At 34.2% G+C, this 11315-nt stretch overlaps 1 protein-coding gene across 2 annotated transcripts; it reads right to left on the bottom strand.

The window, feature by feature from the left end:
* Positions 1-5320: 5320 nt before the first annotated feature.
* LOC120068399 (Fcf2 pre-rRNA processing protein) lies at positions 5321-10926 on the bottom strand. Of its 2 annotated transcripts, none has more exons than XM_039020153.2 (6): positions 10197-10926; positions 9864-10093; positions 9635-9695; positions 6557-6634; positions 6313-6428; positions 5321-5855 (listed from the first exon to the last, which is right to left on the bottom strand). In XM_039020153.2, the coding sequence occupies exons 2-6, from the start codon at positions 10091-10093 to the stop codon at positions 5747-5749; spliced, it is 594 nt and encodes a 197-aa protein (XP_038876081.1). In that variant the 5' UTR covers positions 10197-10926; the 3' UTR covers positions 5321-5746. The 2 variants fall into 2 exon arrangements, with proteins under 2 accessions (XP_038876081.1, XP_038876082.1); XM_039020154.2 differs by having other exon boundaries at positions 10252-10415.
* Between the last annotated feature and the right edge of the window lie 389 nt (positions 10927-11315).

The raw sequence follows: 11315 nt of genomic DNA, 5'->3' as shown, positions 1-11315 counted from the left end.
CCATATAGATTTAAAATCCCACCATAGGTTAACATGTACATGCATTTGATATATGTTATAATTGTTATAATGTATATAGTATGAATGTTAAGTTTTTTTTAATATAAAGTGTTATATTAAAGCATGATCATTGAGTATGGATGTATGTTATAGATGAATGCTCTAGGGTTATAATTGTTATAATTTATTTTATAATTGTTATAAAATAACCTAGACTTCTAAAATCTATAATAAAGATAAGATGCATGCTCACTTAGGGTTAACCATCGAGCAATCCCAAATTTCATAGAAAATAGGTCGATATCTTGTAAAACCGAAGTTACAAGAAAATCACCGGGCAAGATCTTGGCAAAAAGTCAGATAAAATGACTAAAGTTGAAGGTTTTTAAGTTTACGATTTACGAAACACCTATTACCTGGAGATCGAGCTAGCGTTTGAGTTAGGTTAAAGCGGTTTTATGAGCATGCGTGAGCGGTGTGAGGTAATAAAATTTGTTTATCACATAGACATCGTAGGTTAAAAATCCAGTATAAAAGTTATACTCGGATGAATCACCTAGACTTAGGATATGTTTAAGTTAGCCGAAATGTATCGCTAAGTATTTTATACCCTAACCGTTTAGAACATTTCAGCTGGAGAGAAGTAATGTACTTTTAGCTCTAGCAACCCTAAGAGTTCACACCGTGAGATTCATGCTTGGCTTTGGGCCGCCCTGGGAGCGGACTCCATTTGGAGAGTGTTTGCATGAGTCAATACCAAGGTGAATAGAGGAAGTTGTTCATAGTAAGTGGGAGAAGGAAGTGTGTCAACACATCCTATGGTCTCTTCCATTAGGTCGCACCGTGAGATTCCTATAATGCGCCTGCATGTCTGCCCTGGAGCGACCTTACCAATCGGAGGGCTGTATTATAGGATTTGGAACTCCGCGAATTCTAGAAATTGATAGGGTCTCTCAGGTTCGTTTTCATTCTTGTCTTTCCAACTTCGGGAGCATAACGATTTCGATCTTTGAGGTCTGAAAATGGAGGGTCACACTTACGAAAATTACCAAGTGTTAGTAAATTCTCGACCAAAGTAGCGATAACTAAAGTGCTATAAGAATAAAGAGTTATTCTAGGGTTAACATCTAGTCAAGATTGCCTTGGTTCAAAAGAGGAATAATCGACTGCCCTTCGGTGGAGGTTACTCTAAACTTTTGAAATATCGTTGCAAAATATAATAATGAAGGGTACATTATTAATTTTTTTTTTTTTTTTGCTAAATTAAATTGGTTTCTTTGTGATTATAGTTTTTTTCCTAAAAGAATATGTTTATCCTTTTCAGCATGACTAGCTCTTTAGTTCAACTATTAGCTTCTGAAAAACTAAACGACGACAACTACTCAACATGGAAAATAAATCTGAATTCAACACTAGTAATAGATAACCTGAGATTTGTCTTAACTGAGGAATGTCCTAGGCCCTTACCTTGAAAGAAGTACAAGGTAAATATGATTTACTAGTTGCTGAAACATGTTTAGTGGAGTATGATACCTCAACCTAGATATTGGATTCAGGAGCCACTAATCATATTTGCTTCTCTTTTTAGGAAACTAGTTCCTGGAAAAAGCTTGAAGAAGGCGAGATCACCCTCAAGGTTGGAACAGGAGAGGTTGTCTCAGTCGAAGCAGTGGGAGACTTGAAGTTGTTTTTCAACGATAGATATATCATACTTAAAAATGTTTTGTATGCTCCTAAAATGAGACATAATTTAATATCTATCACATGTATATTGGAACAAATGTATAAAATATCTTTTGAAATTAATGAAGCGTTCATTTTCAGAAAAGGTATTCAAATTTGTTCTGCTATACTTGAAAACAACTTGTATAAGTTAAAACCAACTAAAGCAAAATTTGTCTTAAATACTAAGATGTTTAGAACAACCAAAACTCAGAATAAAAGACAAAAAGTTTCTTCTAATGCCTATCTATGGCACCTAAGACTTGGCCACATAAATCTCAAAAGGATTATATGACGAGACATGAACGGAACCTCATAAATTCCATCAATATTACTTATGGTCATCCTAGTGAAGTGAAGTCTCAGTCATGAACAGAGTTATATGACGAGACATTAACACTTCGAGGTTAGGTCTTATACAAACTCTTTAAATAAGACGCCCCCGGTCGCATGTCCACTATACGAATGATCAGGATCAGACCATTTGTGACAAGTCACAACACTTGTAACAATTCCACAAAGCGAGCCTCGTCCGTAGTGTTACCAGGATAAGGTTTCCCTTCTATATCCATATACTACAGACTATTTTGGTTGTCATTTAAGACATCACTTAAGACATTATCTACTTGTATGTCACTACATACATGCTTAAGTTACATAAAGACAACCAATGATATTAAGTTTATTGGTTTGTGGTAAAATAAAAAACATCTAAATGTGCAAAGTCAAGAAGTGGGGTAAATATCATATATATTATACATTACAAGTATTCTTACAAAATTGTTTACAAACTACAGGACACGAGACTTTAGGACACAAACTCTAACAGTTTTTTAAGTGTATTTTAATCATTTTTTTTATCAAAATTGTTTAAATAAAAACAATTTGTTTGAAAAATACATTTTTCTCAAACCAATTCAAACGAAACTTTAATCTCTCCAGAAGTGGAAAATTGGCTATTAATTGTACCTATACTTTAAAGATTAATCATAGGAAAATTAAAATTGCATGCAATGCACTCTACTCTATGTAACCATAGTTTCGCATTGGTTAGATGTTCTAATTTTCTTCTTTTACAAATATAATATGATGTTGATCTTTTGGGCAAAAATCAAAAGAAAGTGAAAAGAAAAATCTTCCGGATTTTTAATAGTTTTCAAAATATTTATGGGACATTTGGAATAAGGAGTTGGTTATTATTATAGTTGTGTTGGGATGTAGATTATTTTAGTTTGGATTATAATAGTACGTGTTTGAGGTGTAAAAAATAAAAAAAAATGATGAATGTAAAATAGTAAACATTGTTTTGAAATAGTGTTGACGGTAGTTAATTGAGAATACAAAATAATATTTACTGAGGTGATTATTATAGTCTTAGGATAGTTCTCGTCCCAAACACACTCTAAAGTTATATCTATGCCTATTCAATTTATACATTTTAAAATTTCTAATAAGTCTTTTTTTATATAGAAAAATCAATTAATTTTTCATTGTATATTTAATAGGTCACTTCGAGATGCCTTAAATTATTAACCACAAAAACTTATTATAAAAAAAGTGAAAATTCAATAACTTGTACACTAACTAAATAGATAAAGCCAAAATGCACAAAAGTTAGAAACAGACTTCTTAAAATTAGGTATAAAAATTAAATAGTCACAGCTCAAAAAGTTAACAAAAAGTCGAATGCTGATTTATACTTTTAAAGAAAATTGCAAACATACCTCTAAATTACAAGGACAACCATAACATCTTTAAACTTGCAATTTGATCCATCATCTTCCTTAAATTTATGAAATTTTATATTGAAGCCCTAGGATATTGAAAAATGTACAAACTAATTAATACAAAGTCTCAATGTAGATTCACATTGTCCAGACATGTAATATCAAGAGAAAAACTCTAAATTTCATAACATGACCAAACTTAAGGCATGTTTAGTTGTGATTCTAAAATGATTAAAATCACTTATGTTATTTTTAAAATTATTTTGAAACATGTGTTCGTTTAAAATCAATTTTGATGGTATGAAAATTACATTAAAAAAATATAAAATTAAACAATTTTACATGATTACAGAAAAATTTCAAAATGATTTTAAACATAATTAAAATGATTTTGAACCGTTGACAATTCCAGGTGAACTGCCGCCAACTATTATGCAATCTACATATGGCAGCCAATCATAGAAATTGTAGTGACTGTTGAGCAATAAACTGATGTAACAATGAAGACTAAAAATTGAACCACAATAAATAAGTCATGTTGAGAGTTAGGAAAAACAAATCGTTTTTTATCGTTTTTCTTTTTGTAATTGATGTTTCCATGACTGAACCCACTTTTTATATCGTTTCTATTATTTTCATCACAACTTAACTCTTCCACCATAAACTCGTGATTATATGTTTTACCCACTTGGCCAATACAAAGTCAACAATAGTAATTGAAGCAATTATAATGAACACCAAACACCAAAACTGACGAGATAATGAGCGAGTGGCCCAACCTATATGCATAACGTCTACACGCGAATATGACGTAAGCAAATGGATCAATTTTAAAAATTAAAAAGTAGATCAAATCTCATTTCAATCCAATATTTTAAACCATTTGAACGACAATTCCCTCACACTAAAACTTTTAATTTAATTTTAAAAAAGAAAAAAAAAATCTTTTTGATCCCGAACTTTTTAAAATAGGTGCATTTAATTCATAATGTTTCAAATTGACCACTTGGTCTCCGAGTGTTCATAAAATTGAGTAAATAGATGATATGGCAAGATAATTTGAAAAAAATGTATTTTTTAATATTTACCACCTCTAGTTGCAACAAATAGGTTATGGCCACACTCCCTTCTCTCTGACTTCATCTCTTTTACTTTGGAGCCTAATTCTAACTTCATCTTTTCTACTTTGGAGCCTAATTCTCTGTTTTCGGGGCTCAATTCTCCAAAATCTCAACCTCACTACTATTCCCTTTTCCTCTAAACTCCCAAGCTTCGAATCCCCATTGCCTGTCTACACTACTTCTCCCATTGTCTACCAAGAGATTTGAGCCCTATTAGATAAGTTATGAAGCTCTTGAAGCAATTCTTATAATGCATAAATACAGCAATGTTTTGAATGGCAAATTTAGAGTTAGGAGATAATTGGACTGTCCAACTATTACTCTAGGATTTTGATAAAACGAAGATGAGGGGAGGGAGAACAACAGAGACGAGAGAAAGAAGAGAGGCAATAAATATTAAAAAATACATTTTTTTTCAAATCATAGATGTGTTGGTTGAATAAACCTTTTACGCCTATCTCCCTAAAAACTCACCATCGAATTGGCCAATTTGAAACACTAGGGATTAAATGCACATATTCTAAAAATCTCAATGACCAAAAGATATTTTTTCCTTAAAAAAAACAAAACAAAACATAGTTGAGTTAAAAATGATAAACAACAATCGTAACAAATCTACAACTTTCTCTTCCTTTTAATCGTTATCAGGCAAATCTACCCAACAATGACGACTAAACCTTAGTAAAGTTGGACCGAATAACTCTTGAAATCAAGAGTCATCACCAATCAAACCATCTGATTATCAAACTGTTACCATTTAACTTTTGTCTTCTCAACTCTATAAAATTCACTTTTAAAAACAAAACGTCAGTAATGAGCTATGTTCGTAGTTCTACATGGTTTATGGACAGCACGTCCGTTCCCCAAAAAGCACTTTCTTCCAAACCTTTTTTCTCCAAGAATATGTTACACTTAGAGACAGATAAGCATAATTTCTCAGTTACAGGTTGAATAAAAAACCTGAAGAACATTTCTACTCCTATTACAGATCATCAATTCAATAGGGGGAGGAACATTTGGAGGACTTTATCTAGCCCATAAATCATGTTGAGCCGGCAGTACTAATCATGAATTCACATACTTTTGTATCACACTGGGTCACAGCCCCCACCTAACTTGGTTTTTGATCCTGCTGTATTTATCTGGCTTACACGTCAAAAATTTGAGTGAACTTAACTAGTTCCTCCTATCCTTTGCTCGTTTTCGAGAATGACGACCCCTTATTTTCCATTTATCATTGCCGGCAGGTCGATTCTGCTCTTCAATTTCTTGAACTTTGCGTTTTCTGCAAGAGGTTTTTGAAAGAACATAAGCACAACAAAATGCTTGAGATAATGCACCAGAATTGTTACATTCTGACTTGAAACAAAAGAATCTTCGAAATTATGAAGTGAAGGTCAATGAAAGGACTGGTTAAGGAGACATTATCACTACAATCTTTATTGATAGATACAAAAATGATAAGATAAAAGTCGGATCAAGATTGTATATAGTCGCTTCTTAAATTGCGCACATGCTTTACCAATGTTGCATTAGAATACGCTTTACATTTTACAGATCTAAGTTTAACTTCTTCACGTGCATAAAAAATGGCGTCCCCCATGCAAGTGATTCTTAGGTCGCAGCCATAGCTTAGGAATGAATAATTTGTAGAATTCAAAATGGGTAGCCATGTACTTCCCCATTTCTTTTCCTTCACTGGAACATTTTGCAATAGCAAGAGAACGTGATAAAGATCAAACCTGTACTGAGTGAGGGCCTGGTCGGATAGCAGTTCGTCTGCAAGCGTTGCTTTCCTTTCCTTCTTTGTTAATCTACCCGAGAAGAAGTCCAAAGAAGACTCAACCACAGTTCCCACCTGATAAATACTTACAACATTATATAGGTCTAAAGCAGATGGACACTGTGAATTACGTCTAATTAGAAAATTTTACTTTTGCCCATGTATAAAATTAGTAAAATACTTGTGAAATATTAAAAGCTTGCCTGGAAATATTTGGGAAGTGTTTTTGATTTTGAATCACCCTTCTTGTAGTGTCTCTTGGGATCAATGACACTCCTCAGCTATAATCATCAAAAGAAATAGAGATGCAGAAGTCGATCAAACAAATTTTCTTCAGTGGGGAATAGATGATAATAGACACGTAAATAGATAGATGGACCACTGAAATCAATTACAATTGTAAATATAAATATTATCCACCAGTTGAATATCTCTCTTTCTTCCACAAATTCAAGATTACAAATGCAATGGTGAGGGAAAAAAATCTACACAAGCTAGTCCATATGCACTCCGATGTCCAACATCAGGTTTAAGAGCCCCACGAAACAAAGGTTCAACAACTTTTAACAAGAAAAAAATGAAAGAATATAAGAGCATACAACAACATTAACAATAATAAAAGTTATTATTATTATTATTATCTAAAAAAGAAAAGAAACTGCAATTCTGTAGAAAAGAACTCCAATCAAATAAAATAAGACCTAGCAAATAATTGCAAAAGGAATTTGTCACCAATAGCAAAGAGACATTAAATTTCAGAAGGGATCAACCCCTTTAAAAATCCTATTATTCTCTCCACTCATAAACCCCACAATAAAGCGCACACACCAGCTTGCCCTAAAAAAATTTCCTACCCCAAAACGGTGAATGGAGGAGAAACTTCTTGATTGTATCACTGAAACCTCAAACACACCAAAAAAAGTAATTCCATACTGAAACAATAATCACAACTCCAAAATAGATTATTCAAATCTTCCCTTGCCGATGCAGCATAAGGTGGTAGGAACTAGTACAATATCAAACCATATTAAAACATAAAAGATGAAAACTTACAAGATAGCTAAGGCCCTGTTTGGTAACTATTTGATTTTTTATTTTCAGTTTTTGAAAATTAAGCCTACAAACACCCCTACCACCTACAATTTTTTTACTTTGTTACCTGTTTTTTTCCCATGTTTCCAAAAATCAAGTCAAATTTAAAAAACTAAAAAAACTTGTTTTTGTTTTCTGAATTTGGCTAAGAATTCAACTCTTATACTTAAGAAAGATGCAAACCAGAGTAAGAAGATGAGATAAAATAAGCTTAATTTTAAAAAATCAAAAACAAAAAAACGAAATAGTTACCAAACAGGGGCCTAAGAAAATTTGAGGTACTTAGACCCTCGCCTCTTGAGATCTCTTTCAAGCCCTAATTCACTCACCAAAACAATGCTAACTTCCCCTTTCTTCATCCTCTCTCTTTATAACCAAATACACCAACAACTTTTCTTACTTTTTTTTTTAGTGTCCGGGCTAGCATACACGCACATCGACTAATCTCACAGAACAACCACCTGACCTTACAAAATTTGGATATCAAGGAAATTAATAGGATATTAAATTCTAGGTAGGTAGCCACCATGAATTGAACCCACAACCTCTTAGCCCTTTTTGAAGATCATGCCCCCATGTTTACCACTAGGCCCATCCACGATGGTTACTAACAACTTCTTTAACTAATTGCTAGAATACCCTTAATAACATTCCTATCATTACCCGCCTCTCAAACACACCTTGTGACGGCCTATTAGGTACCTTTCCTTTTTATTTTTCTTTTCTTCTTTGTTGTACATCCCCGATCCCTCCATTGCCACTTTAGTCTTCACAACGTTGGCGCCAACGTCTCTTTCAGGTTTTCATCCCCAACCTTCAAAACAATAGTCGTCAATGATCTCCCTTTGGACGTATTTGTCCAATGATTCTCCTTGCTGACATATCTCCCTCATATACTTTGCCTCTTTCGCCTTGGACGTATTTTGCACCCTTTGTTAGGTTTTCAAATATTAGCAAATTATCGACTGACTTTCTCAATCCTTCATCCTCGATGTTTTTCCAATCACCCTGTCTTTAAGTGAGTCATACATCCTCTCTGCATGTTTTCTTCGCTTTCGTACAACCTCATTCTTCCTTAACAAATACTTACCCTTTTTCTTTTTCTTTTTTCTGCTTCTATATGAGGACTTTCCTCTTCAACCAGCTCTTATTTCTTCTTTGCTTGATTGATTCCCCTTTCACTTTGCCTTGGCTAGATACGACACTTGATTCTTGCTTTTATTCCTTTGCTAATTCAATTTCCCCCTTCAATCATTTGAGTTTATCTTGAAAAGATTGGAATAACGACTTTATGTTCTCTTGCCATCAATCTATCAACTCCTTCGACCCTTCACATACACCCTTCACTATTTAATCACTCAAACTTCATGGCCATAACCAAAGAACTCTATACCAATTTGGTAGGGAGCATTATAAGATCAAACTATCTTGGAATGTTAATGTAAAGGATGAAAGCTTACAAGAAAGCCAAGTAATTCAAGGTACTTGAACCCTCCCTAGAGATCTCTCTAAAGCTCTAATTCACTCTCCAAAATATGTGCAACTTTCCCCTTCTTCATCCTCTCAACTTATAACCAAATACCCTAACAACTTCTTTAACTAAGTGCTAATATGCCCCTAATGACATGTCTATCAAAAGGCCCAAGTATAGAAGGCATCTTCCTCGAGAGCCTATCAAAGTTATTAATTCTTCCATGAATAACTTGGGAGACAGATAAAGAACTTCATCTTTTTAGATTTTCACCTTCCAAATAAACGAGAAAATGAACTCCATAGAAGAAGAATGGTATGGTAAGTAATAAAAGAAAGAACTACAAGAAAAGCCCTCTAGAGGTTAGGGGCGCCGAATACATATGTCTTTCATGTGGCCTCAAAATGTATTATAATTTCCCTATACAATCCTAAGAAATCAAATATGTAGAAACATGACACTCTAATTAGTCGTTACATGCATCATAACAATCATATATATTCATTGTCCTCGCTCTAGAATAACATTAATTCTTGAAGGTTTAGAACCCGATATATTTACATAAAACACACAAAATAAACCCATCTCACGGCAGAGGAGCTCTGTAGCATGATTATAACTCTCGACACGAGGTCAAAGTTACCAGCTTGCTATCTATATGTGTGGAATAGAAAACTGACGAAGAGTAAAATGGATAGTACATCAGAGACATTCTCACCTTCAACAAGCGCAAATCTTTTTCCACTTCAGGGGTCATGGTTTGTGCTGGCATGTCAAACCTAGTTACAATAACAAGCTTGTAGGTTACAGAATTTAGAACATCGACTACTATGGTTAATCAGCATTCAAATGACATTAGAACCGTGGGAAAGGAGAAAAAAGCCTTTGTTTTTTTTTTCCAGGAATCAATAGCAAAACTGCTGAAATTTATAGAAAAGAGCATATACCAATTCCTCCCAGCCGTGTCGCGAACTTGCTTTCTCAATAACTTGTTCAGCTTTTTTGGGTTGTTTGGTGGAACAAACAACCCATCTACAAGCTCTGAATTGGTTTTCCAAACAAGACCGTTTTCTGCTTGAGTATTTGATTTGTCACAAGCTTTAGTTCTGATCCCCGATGAAGAGGCTGGCAGCTTTGGCTCCCAAGAGAGGCCAATGATAGGCTTTTTTTCTGACATCTACAACAAATAAAAGAAAAAAAAAAAAAAAAACAATCAACTCCTGGTCAGTTCGGTTTTTGGTTTCGGGCCAATATATTTTTAAAAAATTTCTGCTACGCACGACTTCCACGACGAACGGTGGACGGCGGCTAGCACGGCAACCCCACGAAAACAACCTCCAAGTGAACAAACCCACGGCTTAACCCGTCTGGCCCAGTGCAAGATCGGGAGACTGAGGAAGATTGAGGGAGGTTGGGTAGGAAACAGCAAGAGAGTGAGAAAGCGAGGGTTTGTGACGCCCTCTTTTCACGAGGGTTTGCGAGAGATAGGAAGCGGTCTTCTTTTTTCAAAATAATAATAGTAATAAATAATTAAAATAAATTGTGGTTTTTTTTAGTGCAGTAGGGTGGAAGATTTGAAAATAAATAATAACTATTGCTGGTTGGACCCTTTTTTTTTTTTTTTTTTTTGTTAAACAGAGATTTCATAAGGCCATCGAATAGGAAGACTCGAACGAAAACAATCGACGTGAACTGTATTCACCAACTAGCCATAAAAATCAGAATCTCAAAAGTCTCGAGGAACCAACAATAACGTATGTGATTTTGTACAACATATTGATCTTGGGAAGACAGGAAGTGAACGACAAGATACCCAGCAAACCAGTCAAACTGTTGATCTCGTCCAATGAGTTTTTCACCTCTAATACAATCACATAGAACCTTGTTGATTGAATCCACCACCTTTTGTGCATAACAATAGACGGTGGTCGATGGGGAGCCCCAAGAGAGGGAGAGTAAAAGTTGGAGCCATTCACAAATAGTTTGAACTTATCTTGACGGGGTACTCATAAAATGTTTTCTTTAAAATCAAGCATATTGAAGATCATAAAGGGTAACATACCACCCAACCCAAATCACTTATTTTCATATTAGAGTTTTAAATAGTGTTAGACATTCGACTTCCAACTCATTTAGAGAGAGGGACTCCACAAAAGCTTTACACCCACCAACGCGTTAGGTATTCATATAGTTCCACAAACACCAACCAATCGTGATAGCCTTGTTCGAATGGTCAACTAATTACTAATCCAACCACAAATAGTCTGTTGGTGTCCAGTCTCCTTACTCGTTAATAAATTACTTTTCATTTTAAATTTTGGGTCACTCCACTATAAACATATCATTACATTGTCATACACTGTGGGATAAGACAATTATCTACAATATGTTAAAAGTTA

This window comes from Benincasa hispida, chromosome 12 (assembly GCF_027475165.1).
Source record: "Benincasa hispida cultivar pf3 chromosome 12, pf3_genome.v1.1, whole genome shotgun sequence".
Lineage (NCBI taxonomy): Eukaryota > Viridiplantae > Streptophyta > Magnoliopsida > Cucurbitales > Cucurbitaceae > Benincasa > Benincasa hispida.
Note: the sequence above shows the minus strand (reverse complement) of the source record. Positions and strands in the feature narration are given on the sequence as shown.